Source organism: Vanessa cardui, chromosome 9 (assembly GCF_905220365.1).
Source record: "Vanessa cardui chromosome 9, ilVanCard2.1, whole genome shotgun sequence".
NCBI classification, from domain to species: Eukaryota; Metazoa; Arthropoda; class Insecta; order Lepidoptera; family Nymphalidae; genus Vanessa; species Vanessa cardui.
The window spans coordinates 7808685-7827719 of NC_061131.1; the positions used below are offsets into that span (position 1 = coordinate 7808685).

The window sequence follows — 19035 nt, forward strand, 5'->3', positions numbered from 1 at the left end:
TAAGCATATATAAATGAATAATTAATAAAAATAAAGTTATTATTTCACAGATTCTCACCTATGTAATGTGTCACTTAACGAGAAGAGGTAGCACTCACGCAGACGCAAGCTTGCTGGTGCAAGGTGGTAGGTATCAACCTCCTGTCATGAATGGTTACGGGCTACGGCGCACTATACTCTGTTCGGAATGGATATGAGACGTATTTATTCTCTGACGACGATAGTCGGGGAGATCTCTAGATGCCAAGCATGGCGTTTATCACACGAGATAATGTCGTGGAAGGACGAGACTATCGGAAGGATTATACATATATGATAGCAGAGATTATAGAGAAGAGCCAAAGGGGGCTGAAAGACGATTTCGCTCTACTTAGGATAAATCTGTGTAATAAATGTCAGCATCTTATGATCATTTATCATAGAGATAGTTGCTGTTTAATTTTATTATCCAATTACATTTGAAAATTATCGTGATAAAGTGGATATTTAGTATATGTCGAGATGGCCCAGTGGTTAGAACGCGTGCATCTTAACCGATGATTGCGGGTTCAAACCCAGGCAAGCACCGCTGATTCATGTGCTTAATTTGTCTTTATAATTCATCTCGTGCTCAGCGGTGAAGGAAAACATCGTGAGGAAACCTGCATGTGACACATTCCATAGAAATTCTGCCACATGTGTATTCCACCAACCCGCATTGGAACAACGTGGTGGAATATGTTCCAAAACCTTCTCCTCAAAGGGAGAGGAGGCCTTCAGCCCTGCAGTGGGAATTTACAGGCTGTTGTTGTTGTTGTTGTTGTTAGTATATGGGTTGTTACCTCGTCGATTCCGGCCATAGAAGGTATTTCATCCCGCAAAAAAAAAATCAGGCAGGTTGGCGTCAGTCAGCCGGCCAAGTCTGCTTAATCATTTTTCATTGAAACTTAATCATTTCGTTGGCATTTAAAGCCTTTGCCTTTGCCTTTGCCTTGCCAAATGCTTGCCAAAATGGTTCTTAAAGTCTATATTTTAATAAAATTTCGAAGTAATTTTGTAATTTTATAACCATCGGAACTGAGAAAATTTCTTTGCATAACATAATTTGTTATAGGTAAAAATACCGATTAAAGAAAGGTTTCAAAATAAAACAGCTCACTTTGAATGTTTAAGACTTTTATATCAATACAAAAATAACATCAATAAATAAATAATATGAAAGCGCAATAATTACATGGAACCGTTATAAATTACAAGATACTTTACCAAAATTAGAAAAACGTCATTCACTGAAAAAAGCATTCCAATTGTGTTATTAATTATACATTTGCATCAAATAAAGCGCTTAATACAATTTTCTTTTTTGCGCGACACATAATACCTACTAAATACTTTACTTATAATATATATTAAGTACTTGAGTACTTCACAATATACGTAGGTACTTTATTTAGGTGTAACACTATTTGCTACAAATACTATACACATTACGCAAGCACTGTTATATAATACTGCTTTACTTTTGACATAAAGACGGCACAAAGTATAGCATTTGTATTTTCGATATGGCATTTAAATGGCGTACATTTGCTATCGAAACATTAGTTAAAGCTTTTATATTTATAAATCTAATCGTTAGTATTACATTAAATAACTATTATATAGGTGAGAAGTCCTCCTAATCTTCCTTAATACTGAAAAAAGATTTAGGACTCGGCTTATATATAATTTTTTAAACGATAATTTAATATTGGTATTCTTAATAATGATAATAATACATAACATCACGTTTCAACCTACTTATTACTTCTAAATACTGATGTGAGTTAGTAAATATTTTACTAAATTCAAACTATAGGAACCAAAAGTTCAGTTCTAGATCTTTTGTACGATCGTTGAAAAGTGTATTGAAACAGTTTTACAGGATATTATCTGTTGTCATTTTAATGATTTTATAGAAACTGGAGTGGGTATTTACGTCGCTTTTTATGTATCGTTAAAATAATATTTCAGTTACAAAAGTATTTCACGTACAAAAATGCTTCTTTCTTCAGAATTTATTGTAACCTATCGAATTGCTATTTTTAAGAACATACTACTCTTCTGTTTAAGACTTGTTAATTGGGAAACGTAATTTCATAACCTATTCACCTACTTCCCCAAAGATAAAATTTTGAAACTGTCAATGTATATTTTAAAAGAAAAACTTAGTAACATGATAAATTAAACCCCGACAACGATTCGATACTCCAAAGTAAATAAACAACTGATGTTAATAACCTTTACAAAACTTATTCTTTATTCACGAAATAGTTTTACACTGTCCTATACATCTACTTAATGTATAAGGGATGTCTGTTAATTACTATAATTCTATCAATTTTCATTATACGTCATCCAATGATATAATAAAAACAGAAAAGATTAGTACCTACTAATAATACACAAATAATATTAAATAAATAGAAGCCATACAAGATAATATTATATCCAGTAACATGTAAAGAGAAAAATAAATAATGCACTTAGCCAAAAGAACTTAAAGAAAGCCAAATGCAATAGAATAAATTAAAAAAGAATATACGAATTACCTCATTGTTTTCGTCAATTTTTAAATAGAGAACTAGCCTACATAACAATAAATAAAATCTTAAGGCACTGATTTAGGTACCAAGATCACAATTCATTACTCTTGTAAAATGTTAGGAAGTAAAAAGATTAGAGCCGTGGAATGTCAAGTTACAAACATCAAAAATTAACCAAATACTGTTTAGAGTAAAACACCTAATAATACTTTAATAATAAATGAAAAAAAGATAATTTAGATTTGCTAATAAAGTGCTTATGATATCTATACAACATCTTAAAAAACATAAGCGCATACAGATAAGTATTTCCGCATTGTGCAGAATAACAATATCGACACAATTTACAAATATTTGTTATGTTAACTAAAAATATGCAATAAAGGCAAAGATGTCCTCAACGCTACTTAATAAATAGACAGGATTTCGAAAAGGACAACCTTTGCTCTTGAATTCATTTTTAATAAAGACTTAAGTACTCGAGACTTATTTACAATTTTCTTGTCCGCATTATTTACAGGGTAAATTATTTACAAGTGTCCAAACTTGGCACGTCCTGCGCGCGATTTTATGTGAACGATCACATCTACAGTAGCTGTCATTGTCATGTCACCACACAAACTTCAATTTCAGCGATATTTATACGAAGACGGCAACACATAGTCGCCGAAATTATATAGTGCATTCGCGTACCAGTGAACGCCACGTGGAATTTCATTTGAATTGCTCCAGCTTGACAACCATCGTAAGGGAGCCATTGCGGCGTGAGCCAGGGAATGACTGCGCACAACAGCGTAACAAGACGCCAAAGCGTCGTCGACTATTATCGTACCGGTCCTGGTCAATGGTGCGTATACTCCACGTTTTGACACAACACGAGTTCTGATGACTTTTGATGGACGCATTACACTGCCGTATCCTCTGGTTAGTAGTACATCGCCTATCTGTATGTTAGCAGCGAATAATTCTCGCCAGCCATCGGCAGCGGCTAGAAGCAGTAGATGAGACGGCGTAGTTGTGATAGTCACACCATTTTCAGCTGTAACTTCGATAAAATGTCGAGTTGCGTTTGGATCTCGATCAATAAATTCCAGCACCTGTAATAATAACAAAAAGAAATTAAATTACACTTTTTTACTAAAATATTACAGATTGTTAAGCTAGTTTCATTTAAAATTCGAGAATAGTTCGAAAGACAGAATAACTGACAAACCTGAATAATTGATGATAATAATTTTAAAATAAAATATGTTGAATTAATAAAATTTAAACGATACGAACGAATAATTTGAACAGACTTACAAAAAAGAAAACTAAAACAATTTGATTAAAAACACACCTCAGAATAAACCATTTTTCCGTCATCGGCAGCAGCCAATACTTTATCTCCTTTTCTGAGATTCTCAATGTCTTGAGGTCCATTCAGTGTGTGCACCACAGATCCAGAGGGGAAACATCCGGCACCAGTACCCACGGAAGACTCTGTAACAAAAATTAGACATCCATAAATGTCAATTCTATCGAGAAATATCCAGAATCATCAATACCAAACTTGCTGTAAAATGTAACAAGATTTTTACGCTCGTAATTAAAATCCGATAAGTTATAAAACAAAAGAGAGTCGCAGACGCTTTCTTGTTCCCAGACCGAAGGTTATCTGCACACCACAAAACTTTGTGTTCCGTGCAGGTAATTCCTTTGTTAAATCATGATGCGAAAATCCAATATAAAAACGTAGATTATTTACTTATAGCATAAATAAAAATTCGTCGAAATACCTTAAAGTTAGCCTAAACAAATTTTTAACTGATAAAAAATTCTATCCCTTTTGGTTAATCTTATGCCCATTGTTTGTAAAAAATAAACTTACTACAGCAGATCGACCACAACCATAGTTGCTTATAACTTTATTTGTTTATTATTTAATGGTATTTATTTAAATCCTGATCCAGCTTAAACTGTACCTGTGTTAATCTTGCGCGACGAAAAAATTAACTTTTTGGTATTTACGTGCACTGAGACGACGTCGAAAAGATAAGTGAAAACGGATTAAATACAAGTTAACTAGCTGATGTTCGTACTAGCACGTCGTCATCAATGGAATAAGCAATACATAGAAAATGTAAATGGCATTAAGTTAAACTTTGTATCTTGCTTTTCAGACGATTAAGAAGAGCGGTACAATTACACGCATAAGCGGACACAGTGGCGGTGGATTACTGCAAAGCTGATGGCAACGTTTGCGAGAGCTCGTTAAATTTTGATTTGTTGTGTAACCGAGCGATAAATTCAGCCGATCCTCGTTTACAAAACGATGGGACGCCCTTATCGTATTACACAATAACCACACAAATTAGATTTCGTTCGAAGTCAAGCGCTTATTGTCGATATTTTGTTTGTTGTTTGGTGAATACATCACACGAATCATTGAATAGGTACATGTCGGCCACCTTTACACTTTTTGCCCATGTTTCTCAAGGAAGGCACTTTTATTTTTCTTAATTATTATACACGACTGTTTCTTCAGGAAAGGAAAAAGGCCAAATTACAACATATGTTACCTGTTCCCGCCCTTGTTGTATTAAGTTTATCTTTCTTAAATTGAATAATAAAATTTATAAAATGAATATCGTTCTAATAATTGAAACTTAGTCGACTTTATATTTGACCTTATTTACGTAATTTTATTTTTAAGAACTTATACAGAATAATTGTTATTAAAAAAAAGAAACATGGATTGAAGAGGAAGAGACTCTTTCCTCCATAAAAAATAAATATTAAAATTCTTATTGTTCAATATCAAAACCCATTTTTTATTATTAAAATTAAATCTACAATAATTAAATTATTCTATTCTAACAATAGTGAAAAATAAAAATGATATTATTCTAAATAAGAAAACGTTTAGACTTAATTTTAACGCTTATAGATTTACCTAACTTTACTTAAATGTTAAATTTATAAGTTGAGATTATTATTAATAGTGAAGCAAAAATCTTCGCTATTAATAATAATCTACCCACCTAACGTTACGTTACGGACCCAACGTTTAGGTACGCGGTAATTTATAAGCATGTGCCTATTTTCAAAATCAAGCCCTATAATATTAATAAATAATAATATACTTTTAATTTTGTACAGCCAAAATTCCTGACCTCGAAGACCACTTTAAACTAATTCAATATCTTAAACCTGTCACACGATTTCACAGTGGTGTGACGTAAGTTAAGTTAGGCTGAAGATGCGGCGATAAGCGGCGCGAGCGCGGGTGCGGGTGCGGAAGCGAGGCGCGCGGCGCGGAGAGGCGGTGAGGCGGCAGGCCACGAGTGGCCACGCCGACCCCGCCCCGCGGGGACCACCGGGAGAGCTAGGCGGCGCCTGACCATGCTGCCGGTGTACCGGTCAGATACATACACGCACGTGACACTATTCACTTAATCTCCCCGATTGATCATACCTATGAAATTCACGACTTTGTTATCTATGCCAAAAAGATGCACTAGTAATTACCTTTAAAAAATATTCCATACGGTATAAAATTATTTAAAATGTTTCAATGTTTCACCATTCTTTACTTAAGGGATAAACTCAAAAGTATTAGCTAAATCTAAATACTATATTTTTACTTCAGCGTATCACCATAGATACCTAATTACTATAAATCGTCGCTCTATACGCAATATTCACCGTGTGCTCTATCTAAGTCGTAGCTTAGATTACATAAAAGCCAACGTGCTATTACTTCGATCACCATCATCGCGCTAACTTATTTTTATTTATTATAGACTTGGTACGTCTATTATGTCCATTTATCGCAGGTATTTTTTGTGCTGCATATTATTAGGTCCTTATGGATATATAAAAACATATATAGTGAGAACGTGTAAATAGTTGTATACTTTTAAAATATTGTTAAAATACGCCTCCAGCAACGCTCAGATCAGCGAATCTATCTTATTTATATCGTAAGGAATAGCAATTAGCTGCCGACATCAACGTGGTCATGCAAATGCCAAACTGCGCCCGCGCCGGTTATGATTCATACGCGGCCGCGCGGTGTATCTTTATAGAGCTCCCAGAGCAATAAATATTTGGTCTGCGAAAGTACCCAAATTTATCAAACATTTTAAATATGTGTGCCAGAACCGTGTAACGGTGGAAAAGTTATGGCAAATGTTTGTACACAATGTTATTATTAAATATGCGGTTGAAAAACTGTTTATAATTGAAACTTACGTATGTAATTTATCAAAAGTAAATAGGAATTAAGAAATTGTGATTCATTCAAGACGTTTAAAAGAAAGATTGTAACGAATATTCGCTTGGCATATTCCAATTTTCAACTTTTTCTCTTAACGTTCATTCCTAATTAAATTATTTAAAAAATACTTAAATAAAGTATATACGCCGACTTTCTAATGTAATATATACTTATAGCTCAGAATATCGTAACCCGCTGAGTTATTGCTGTCCGAGAGTTATGACATTGAATAATAGATTAGCCCATTCATCTAAAGACGTTCTAAGTAAATTGAGTGAACATTTTATGTTTAATGGAAATTCTTCAGCCTTAAATATGGTAATCGACACCATTCAGTAATCTTGCTCAATATAATAGAGCATTGAACTCTATTCCTATGGCTTCTTTAGAGCAAATGCCTGCACTCCCGCTTTTTTTCTGATTTAAATACTCAATCGGACGATAAAAAAGTGGCAAGTGTCGATGTGTCATTATTGTATAAGAAACAATACTTTGATTTGAAATTTATTTTCCAACATAGAAAAATGACACTTTAATTTACTTTTTATATATTTAGAAATTTTTTGATTCATGTAAATTTATTTATGGAATTGAATGTTTGTTCTACAATATTTTACAAACTTCGCTACATTTGATACTACATTAACATTAAACATCAACAACAAGCATATAGACAGAAAGCGCAAGTAAACGTAAAGCTCCCATCATTTTCTGAATTTCATATTATGAATGTTGAACATCATATCGGTATGTGTGGGAACAAGTCAAGTTGCGGCCACAGCTTTCCGGGATGTGGCGTGACCGTGCACCGCTCGAGCGCACATCGCTCACTCGCGCTTCTATCCGCTTCTCTTCATATATTAATGCCGTTAATAATATGATTCTAAATAAGGTGATTAAAAGGCATTCCTTTACAATTCAAAGGCAGATTTTGTAAATACATATTTACCTATATAAAACATAAAAAATGTTTTAAAATGAATACTAAGAACACTACATAAGATTTAAAGCTATAATGGCATGTCTATTTCTTTTTAAACTCTTTAGCGTAGGTATATTCGTATGCCTTGTCTGCACCGTATCAACTTATCAACCACTTTAGTATACATATATCGCTTAAGTGTCTATAAATTTTCCCTTGTACTATGATTAAATCGTTAATTAATTTGATTACATTTGAACAGTATAAGATGTAAGTAGGTATAAATAATTATCGGATTAAAATTATATTATAACGAATGTATTACCTATTATATATACCTTCATAGCTGGAACTGTAGGTACAATGTCACCGCTAAATATAAAAGGAGTTCTTTTAAAATAAATATATGTGCAACTATGGAGATTGCTTAAGCTTTAAATAGTGGATTTTTTATCGCAATGTTATTTAGCCAATTAGCGTTGGCATTTGCAATTTATTTATTCACGTATTTTTTTTCAATCAATTTAGTCTCGACTTCGCGATTACTTCGGGACGGGACCGTCTAGATCGGGTCGCGTTCGTCCTTCAGCGTCTCGTGACCTGCCTTTGGTCACGCCCCATTTACGCGCGCCTCCTTCGTGTTAAACCACCTTAAGTGCTCATCACAGTATTTTTGTTTCGAACATATTATATTCTATTAAAAACAACGTATGTACCTACACGTATATAATTGAATCAATTTGATTGTTCTATCTCATCGACTTTATTTGAATTAAATTACCCGTAAGTATCATTATAGACCCGAAAAGCAGTACTATTTTAAAGTATGAAAAGTAAGTAACTGGTAGCAATATACAGATATATAGTCTAAAAAATTTAAATCATTATAATCATTCATTAATACCAGTATACTTACTCAACTACAAGGACATAAATGTAAAGTGACATTTGAGCGCGTTGATGTCTTTTTAAGCTTCTCGAATCAAGTAATACAGCGAATATTGACCAATATAATACTTGTTTATATGATTAATCTAGTATTGTTTTTTGATATATAATTTATAGATAATTTACAAAAGCAAAATAACAAATGTATCTATTATATTACACGTATTCATTGCAATAAACATTTCCAACCCATTACAAATAAGATATTGAAGCGTATAAAAAACTGAGTTATACAAAAGAAACAATAAAGAGCAGCCAATGAAAATCAATTAATTGGAACCATTATAAAAACTGGTCATATTATTGGCGCTGCGATGATCCAGTGCGATGCTTTAAATTAATATACGAGATCATGTCACGAGACAGGTTATCTTGTTGTAAGTATTTATAATAACACATTCATATTTAAAACTGTAAGCTTACATTTCTGTATTATTTTTGAATTATTTAAATAAGAGTATTCAAAATTTGGGTTTGTTTATATGCGATTAAAATTTACGTAAGTTTTTTAAACGATTTTAATTAATTACGAAGCTTCCGATAACAATCTCGGTATTAAACGAGCTTTTAATCGTTGTTACTTTACTTTTGAATAAATCACAAAAGCAGCAGTCAAAACTTTTAATGTAGGTTGCGAATCAGGTATTTGAGATAAATGCACTCCATAAATATTTCATTGGAGAGAAAAAAAACAAATTCGAGTCTTATTTTTTAAATCTCTTCGAATGTCAAGACTTTTTCAGGCTATTTGTTTATGAAGTATGCAGACTATTATAGTAATAAGTTAATTATTAACACCTTAGTAACTATAGTCTTATGGATGTAGATTGTTAAGACAATGGTCAGAGAAAACCGTGCATGATGTGGCCTTGACCCCGGCTGGCTCGCGACCGACATATATACCCACACGCCACATTAATTATTTATAAACTCCAAATTAATACCACAAGCTTTCGATCGAAAAACTGAATAAATGAATAAACATGGCTACAAATCGACTGCGACCGATGGAACTGTAGCAGCGTAACAAAGCCTAAGTTTTTAGTAGATGCCTATACGACAAATTATCAAATTAAAGACACGGCCCCATACCGTTGAATCTGTGAAATAAGTTTAAATTTTTAACATTATTCTTTGTTACTTCCTGATTTTTGTATTAGCTATTCTAAACGTGTTAATATTTAAATTATCTAGGTAAATACTATCAACGACTCTTATGTATTTTTTCTACATGGTCATAAGCAAATACTTATATATATTTAAAGAAGTTTTATTTAGGCAAATATTGCGCAATCACAGCAACCTATGATTCTCTAAACAGCATTAAGAATGTGCACAAGCACCAGATTGCTTCAATAATATCAAAAACATGTTCATACATACATATAAATAGTCGTTTCTCTCATCGTTATGTTGCATATACACTTATAGCTATAAGTAGCCATTGAATCACCGGCGTAATTATAGAAGTGGGGGATTGGCTGCGATGTGGCCGTGTTAGAGAGGGATAAAAATATTTTAAAGGTGGGGTGTGAGGAGGACGTACGCTAACAAGAGGCTTGTTCGTCCGTTTGATCGACACCGCCGGAGAGCGGGCGCGGGAAGCTGTCTGAGGTGCATTCTTCTTGTAAAGCTCAACTATATATTTGGCCTGCGCGGCTTGTCCCGTAGTCCACATTATACAGTTATGTACCCATCAATTTTTAAAATCATTAAACGGTTCTTTGTTTTTAATACGATTCAGTGTTCAAATGAGCTTTTCATTTGTTTGAAACTGCTTGAAATATCTTAGTTGCTGCTTTTATTATATTTTTATTTATTCTAGTATTTGTATTTATTGATAAACCATAAGCATATACATGCCTTGTGCATGACATTATTATATATGTACTTAATTTATTTCATAAATGAATATTATTTCAATAATTATAATTTATAATAACTTATATTATATTCTTAAATCTTCTTATACACTAAATGCTTTTAACGTACCTGTTTTAACTGAACAGTGGATGTAGGACCGGCTTTCGTAAAAGACCCAGTCGAAGCCTGCCTCAACAGCGAGCCGCGCTAGCATTCCGTTCTTGCTGTGGTCGCGATCGCTGGTGGTGAGGTCCACAGCTCGACCCTCGTAATGTAACGAGTTGTCAAGGTGGGAATTCTCCTCGTCCCAGCCTTCGATCACTCGCAACCGAACTCCGGGCCATTGATTCATCACACTGATCGCTAGTGTATTCAGTTTCTCTTTGCATCGCTGAAAAGTAATTAATATACATGTTTAATTATTATGTAAATAAATTACCAAAAATAAATTATAATCGACACATTCCTATCAATAGCTAACACAAAATATTGCACTTCTTGAATGGACACAATGTAAAAAAATGTAATTTGTACTAAAATGGGGGGGACTGCGAAACATGTTTTTTCAGCTAGATACCATTTAACTAAAGTATGCATGACGTGAGCTTGACATAATAATATACCTTAATTAAAAAATATCGATGACAACTTTATTGTAGTAAAGATTTTTCAAATCCTTAATTCTATTGCTTTTAGTGAAACTGAAATAGTGACCCACTGTTGTAATAAAAAATATTCGATAGAAAAACATATATTAGGAGAAACCATTCATAGAGCATTAATTAACATATTTACTTGTATTATGATATCGTATATTGTATCAAAGTACTAATAATAAATATTAAATAAAATATTTATTTAAGAAATAAAAAAATAAACAAAACCAATTAGGTAAATTAAACAATAAAATTTTGCGTTATTTCTTCAACGTTAACTTCATCATAAAAAAACGACCCTACATAAGTTTTTAAAATAATTACGTACAATGAAAACGATATACACATTTTTTTATTAACAGCTAGAGAATACACCAATAGATGAGATAACAAATTGTAAAACCGGCCTTCCCGCCAGTTCGCAAACTTTGTCGGCATTTCGTCATGAAAAATAAATCAAATTAAAACGCGTCATACAAAGGGATCAACACGATTCTGTTTGTGAAATAACTTTGTGGGCAAAATAAAGGAAATGTCAAAATATTTATAAAGAAATGCGGACAATGCAGGACGCACCGCATGCCAGCTTTGTGTCGCGATGTCAACTCACTCTATGCAGATTTCGTAGTGAAAAAATTTAAGATTGACGTAACGAATCGAAGCGATGGGCGCCCCGCGTGGACGTCGCGTCCGCTTGCATTCAATATAAAAGATATTTTGGAGCACCGTACATAATTACTTCTACGAACGTTTCAACCACCTAATAAAGAGTTGTAAGAAATTCAAAACGCTCTCCATCGCCAAAGTAATTCCAGATTTTTCACGGTTCAAACTTTTCGAACAAATATTTGAAGGAAGACCATTTTTCTACCTAATTTATATACACACATTGCATTCCATGGGTTATAAATAAAATTTATACTAATTTTAGAGAAAATAAATATATTACATTGCAATGGTACATTAAGTATAAGTACAACATTATCTAATGAAAAACATCGAAACATTTATTCGAATATAACAAAAAATTTCTATTTCATAAAAACTTTTTTACTGAGTGCTTATTGGCAGCGAGATTCCATGTCGACGTGCAGAGCAAGCCATGGGATGCTCAATGTTTACTCTGCAGACGTCTCGGTCCGCACTAAAACAATCGAATGTTAAATGTATACTCAAACACTGATGCACTTTAACGTGGGAACGCGACGGTGGCACAATTAGGTCCTCTTTCTGAGAAGTTTTTTCTTATAATGTTAACTTAAATACTTGTATATCTCAATATCTATGTAATTCTTAGCTAAAAAGTCAGAGACCGATCAAATTTTTATTCATTTGAAAAAAATATATGTCTTTTACCATAAGAGCTACTTCATTTTACAAAAATAAAAATCAAATCATTTTTAATACTGAAAGTAAAATAGGTTAGTTTATATTTTCAGACGAATAGTAATTCTAGCAGCAAAACTATCGTCTTCGTATTCTTACAATACCAATCTTACAAAACGATATATTGGTATTCGTTTTATTTATTATGTATAAGGGTGTAAACGTGGTATACATTAAATATATAAAACCCGTTGTTAGTGCACACGTAAGTTGAATCTAGCAAGACGATACAACGCGACAGGCCGGGCGGGCTATTATAAATTCATTATGCATATTTTTAGTAAACAAGCTGTCGATCACAATGCCTGGGCGCAGCGGGAAGCCTGCCTCTGACACCTCGCCCTTTCCCACTACGTCATATCTACCCACCCTAATACATTACATTTACCACGATAGGTAAGTATTTACATGCTTCAAATATGCAACGAAATTCTAAAGTCAAAAGAGGTTTTATTGATAGTTCCAAACACGGATCGCAAATTATCAAGTTACACGACATCAAATACTCATTTCAGACTATATCAATTAACAACAACAAGCGTGTCGAATACCTAGGGTCAAGTTTTAAAATGAAACCAGGCTACCTGAACCGGTGGCGATCGAGGCACTTGCGGACGTATAATGAAGGCCGTGCGATGGAATTGAGGCAAAAATGGAATAAAAACTTTAAGATCATCGTACTGTAGCCAAGAACGGGTGCAGTAATGTGAGATCACACGGGCATGAGATGCTTTTTGGTCTTTAGGTGATACTCGATTAAATCTGATTTTATGAACTTACCTAAAATAAAACCATTAAAGCGATATCATTCAATAGTAATAAACATTTAAAATAGTCTAAAGAAACGATTTTTTTCGTACCTTCATTCGCTACGTCAACATAACTTGGTCTCTCTCTCTCTTTCCACTAATTTATCACCGCCTCCCTGCGCGACCATAACAATATATTAGGATAATTAAATGGCTCTTTACATTCCTTAACACATCGTTTTTTGTACAAAGTCAGGAGTCGAAAAGCACCGACCAATGCTGACTGGTTTTTGATTTTTTTATTGATGTGAAACTACAACAAATAGTTAAGGGCGGTTTTAATAAAGTCGACCGTTGAATTTATTAGACGAACAAAGCTTGTGTTATGGAAATAACGTGTATAAATTTTCTATTAATACAAGAAAAAATGTAAAGTAAAATACTTAGAATACTAACTATTTCTCAATACCCTTAGCTACTCATTACACACGCGTTAATATTTTAACATGTATGTGTACAAAACAAACATTTGTTTGCCACGTAAACCCTGGTGCCGTACCAGCCGTCGAACACGTCATAAATATGCATAGGGAAGGTAGATCACCTGTGACCGTTCATGTTCGAAGCCCCATAATATTTGTTCACGAAAAATATCATCCTTTGTTGTATTAATGCATCTGTCATCGGCGACGAGCCACCGTTTATAAGTTAAAGCCTTTCTCTGAATTTCCAGTAAAACGTTTTAACGTTATCTTTATATGAAAAATATATATTACGTGAAGTATGCAATTAAGGAAGCAAATATAAGCACAGTACTTGCTTGCATATGTAATATTTAAATTACTTATCTTGCAATAATGGCCAGAAGGTGTTAAACAAGTACATTTTTCGACAGCTTCAGAGTCCTTTTTTTTCTCATAGAGGTTGCACACGGTACGCTAACGAAAACAGTCCACAAGGTTTTAAGGAGACTCGGGCGCCTTTCACTTTGTTAAAAAAGCTTTTGAAACAAGACACCGATGTGCAGTGTTTGCTTGAGTTACAGAACAATGTTAATGAAACGTTACACTTCATTCACTCGAATTGTCTTTCTACAATATTTATTCCAGGTACACATATGTTGAAACATCTATCAATAATACAACTAATATATAAATAATGCAAGTTATTATTCTTTTGAAGTGTAGATGTATATAAATATATTATATACTTTCTAAATGCGACTTTACTTACTTTTACTGTGTGTACTTTTTAACGCAAACTCTAGGCTAAGTTTTCTGATTATCTTTGATTATTATAGTCACCGTCTTTATAATTTATTTGGATAAATATTTTTTCACTTAAGATTTTTTCCGACATGTTTAATAATTGTCGTTCTTTTTCTCTTGTTTTTTGATGTATTGACACAAAACCTTAATAAATATACCTTCCTCATGAATCACTCTATCTATTCGTAAAAACAGCATTAAAATCCGTTCAGTTGTTTTGGATTTCATCGCGAACATACAGACAGACCGACGCGGCCGGAGAAAATATATTTATAATATGTAGTTATGTTTTTGAATTTCTTCTTCTCTACTTATTATAATTAGTTTTATGAAGCGTTAAATGTTGTCTAGTGATCAAAGTAACTGCACTTATTCGTTCGCGCTTCCAGGTGCAAATTGTGGATTTCATTCATTGAAAATCAATCGTTTGAGATTCCTCTGGGATCGATCAGTCTGAACATTTTTTCTATTATTATGCGTTTAAGTACCGGGGGAATTATCTATTATTTACGATATCATGATCACAGCTTGTAGCGGGGGTCAATTGTGAAATCAATGAGAATATGCCCACTAGTTTCAACTTGCAAGTCATCCGAACGAACGGTGGAATCCACGCTTCCGACGTCGATAACATTTTTCAAGTCTATAGATTTTTTCTTTCAACAATTTCAATTATGTTCAATAAACATAAACAAGAACAACAAGGTATTAGTATTTAATGCGGCTGAAATTATTTAGTTCTCTTATAATTATCGTTCTTACTAAATCACATACGAAACGCTGTAATAAACATTAACTTGCGTATCGCGTTGATTTTCTGCGTCAACCCTCGTCGTGCTGATAACTACCGCTGATCGATTTGCATCCGTAATTACGTCACTTTTAGCGCAGGAGGTGATGAAAACGCGACAAGTACGTGATTGCAGGAGGCAAAATGCACGCCTTTTCCAACGCGACCGGTTGTAAGATTTTACTTTAACCATCTTGGCCTTACCGTCAAATTGATGTATCTTTATGTAAAATAAAGTCGTTTATTAAAATTATAATTTTATGTATCTAGTATCGGTAATTGTAAACATTAAGAAATTCATTGACGGCTAAATTAAATGGATCAAAGAACAAAATCATGACGCGTAGGAACTATCGTAATAAAATTTATTGATTTATCAGTATATCAAAACTTCATAACTCGAGCCGTCGCGTCGCATTTGGTACGGGTGGCTGCATTGCTCGCGCACTAATCTCTGATGTCAGTACGGTCTGCGGCGATGCTATTCACACCTTAAGAGTCATTCCTTTTGTAGCTCATCTTCTTAGAATAATAAACTATATTTGTTACAACTAAGGCTCGTAATCGCCGCTTTTATTGTTTGTCTCGGCCCAAAGAGAAGTGATCAAATCATCGTGGGCGTAAAGTCAACAATCGCACACATATCACACTATACGTCCTCTTTTGCTGACGGTCCCGAAGTGCCTCTCGATAATATTTTATAAGACAAATAACCCGATAAAGATGTTTTGACGTGTACCCGTGTTCATCGCTCACAGTAAAATGCGTTCAGTGAACGCGTATAATAAAATATTTATTTACAATTTCGTGATTTTGGGTATAAACAAAATAAAACAGTTCATAATTTAGTGTCAACTTTATTGGTGGTGAGCGAAGCGTTAAGGCGATCAGTCGAATGTATTATTTGTTGACAGGACTTCGAGCGGCGACTTTAACGTAGATCCATTAGCATTGTTTTAAAGGATTAAGCGGTGTTTAGGAGCATTGTGGGGTGACGTGTCTTCCGACACGCATATTTTTATGACACATACCATTTATATTTTTAGTTTAATCAGTGTGAAATGGCTCTGGTAGCCAAGTCGTAAGTGTTTGATAAGTATAACTTGTTTTGTTTACAAACTTAATGGATTTTATCTTCGTATGTTGTAAATAAAGAAATATTATTCACACATATTTCTTGTATAATATGTAGAATAACTTTAGTTCCGTCAGTTTTGTGCAAAATGTTGAAAAACATGATTTCAATAAATTTTTCGACTGATTGATTTTTTCTAACCGCTAAATTTTATTAGTTGCGTCAGTGGTCGGTATCAAATTACACAAAAGGTTTTGTATTGTTTTCGGTACCCAAATCAAAAGTGATATCTCCAGTAATTTGACAAAATTACCCGATGAGAGGGTATCGTTTTTGTTGTTTATCCTTTGCAATATTCAAGTATATAAAAAAATAAAACTTAAGCCGTATGCGCCTGATATTAAAGTTAGAGGTTGTTTTTAAACTGCAAATATAACTTGGCAGGGATGCATAGAATATTGGTTTACACATAGCAATTTGCTTCCAATCGATTAATATTTCATCAAAGAGACAAACTGACACAGGACCGTCTTGTGGTTATTTTCACTTCAATTATTACGCAGAATTTAGCGACATCGACTCTTGTATAAAATGTTATTAAGAAATTTACATACAGGTACAAATGTTTTAAAGTTAACAGTAATAATTTAAAAAAATGTATGTGTAAGTTGTGAATACTTTAAACATACCTAATACATTATACCATGTCGAAATTGTATAAATATAGTAGAAATGTATTTATTTAAACGACTCGCTAGTTAAGTGTATCATTCGCAAGGAATTATTTAAATTGCTTATCTGAGAACAAAAGAAACAAGGGTGAAACTCAGTCACAGTCCATTGTAGTCACTGAAATCTGATCCACGATTCGGTTTCGTGTTTTTTTTAATCACAGATGAATATAATTAAACAAATATCAAAATATTTTTCATCAAAATTTATAACGGCAGTCGGTATTTAGCCCAAGTTATGCTTGCAAATACTTCGGTTTGATCAAAGGCAACGGTCGAAAATTAATTATCAATTTGTCGTGGGTGCCAGGCAGGCGACATAAATCGATCGGGTGTATCTGCCTGCAGCCACATTAGCCACGCTCGAACACGAGATAAGGATAACAAATGCTCAGTTTAAGGTTATCTGAACATCGCGGACATGAGAGAGCTTTTTGCCACTGAGTCCCTCGATTTGACCTTCTCGTGTCGCTGTATAAAATTCTTAACGGAGCCATTTATCTTGAAAATAAAAAATAAATTTGTTTATTGCATTTAACACATTAAAACTAGAATACCAAATTACATTGACTTGTATTTATTTCTTATATTCCTAGTATTTCTCGAAATGAAAGTTCAGTTTTGTCAAATAATATTAGTTTTGGCAAAAACTGTGATTGCGTGGCCGTCAATTACTTGAAAAAACATTAGCGCTACATAAGAAATTGATGTTACTAATCCGCTAACATTTACGAAAATGCTCACAACAAGTCATCAGTAATATTTTCTTTAAATCTTTTGCAAGGAAAAATACTGTATCGACACAAGACAAAAACATTCGTTTACCTAAATATGTATGATATGACATATAATAGATTGAGTAATGGATTTTTTTTTTAAATTCGAGTAACAAAATATAACACTCACTTATCCCTTCGAGCAACTCGACTCGATAGGTATTGTCTTTAAGAAGTAAAAAAAGAAGAAAAAGGTATCTTGCAAACTGAAAAGTATATTATCAAGAGATTGCGTTTTAAAATGGCGGCCTTTTTTAGCGGCTGCATGGCTAGGGTATAATTATTATCAAGCAACAGGCGTATGCGAAATTGGGGTCTCACCTCGACTCGTCGGCCATAAATAAAATAAAATGAGCGACGGCGGTGGGAGTAACATAACGCTAATGAATAAGCTGGATAACCCAGCTCTGTCTCAGCAGGTATCGTAGCTATCGCTGTCTCAAACCGCTAGGCTCTTAAATATTTTCTATTGGTTAATATGCTCATCTTTACGCCTTTTAACGTTTAGGCAAGTACGAAAAAATATAATAAATCCTTTTTGATAACAGATATGATTTAAATATTTCAGAACATAAAATGAACATGTCTATATAGTAATAATAACGAACTATACAATTGTAATTAGATGTAATTATTTAAGATTAAGAATGGTACATAAAATAATTATATAAATAATTTAAAAAACTGATAAACAAATGTCTATGGACTGTAACAAATTGATGTTTATGCTAGTAGTAGCGATACGGGGGTATTTTCATAATATGCCATTCAAAACAGGTCATTCAAATTTATCATCTCGATGTTCGATTACACAATAATCATTGTATATAAATGTTAAAAATTACTCAACACGAAGTCCCAATTTGAATATGAATAGACAGGCGCCATGTAGGCAGGTACATAAAAAACCGGCCCAAAATAATAATAGTAGACAAATGTCCCCCTTAGCAGACACAATGAGCGACCTCCGAGTGATCAATTTACTTTTAAGGCATGCTAATTTGAAAGTCTAGAGCGCTTTATTTCTTTTTAGGGTCATACTAAAA

At 33.4% G+C, this 19035-nt stretch overlaps 1 protein-coding gene across 1 annotated transcript in view; it reads right to left on the reverse strand.

The window, feature by feature from the left end:
* Positions 1-1148: 1148 nt before the first annotated feature.
* LOC124532575 (tiggy-winkle hedgehog protein) overlaps positions 1149-19035 on the reverse strand; it is a 31972-nt gene continuing 14085 nt past the window's right edge. Inside the window, exons 2-4 of the mRNA XM_047107532.1 lie at positions 10688-10949; positions 3904-4046; positions 1149-3661 (exon numbers count right to left, since the gene is read on the reverse strand). Of these exons, the coding sequence (XP_046963488.1) occupies positions 3194-3661; positions 3904-4046; positions 10688-10949 (873 nt within the window). The 3' untranslated portion in view covers positions 1149-3193. The remainder of the gene's footprint in view (positions 3662-3903; positions 4047-10687; positions 10950-19035) is intronic.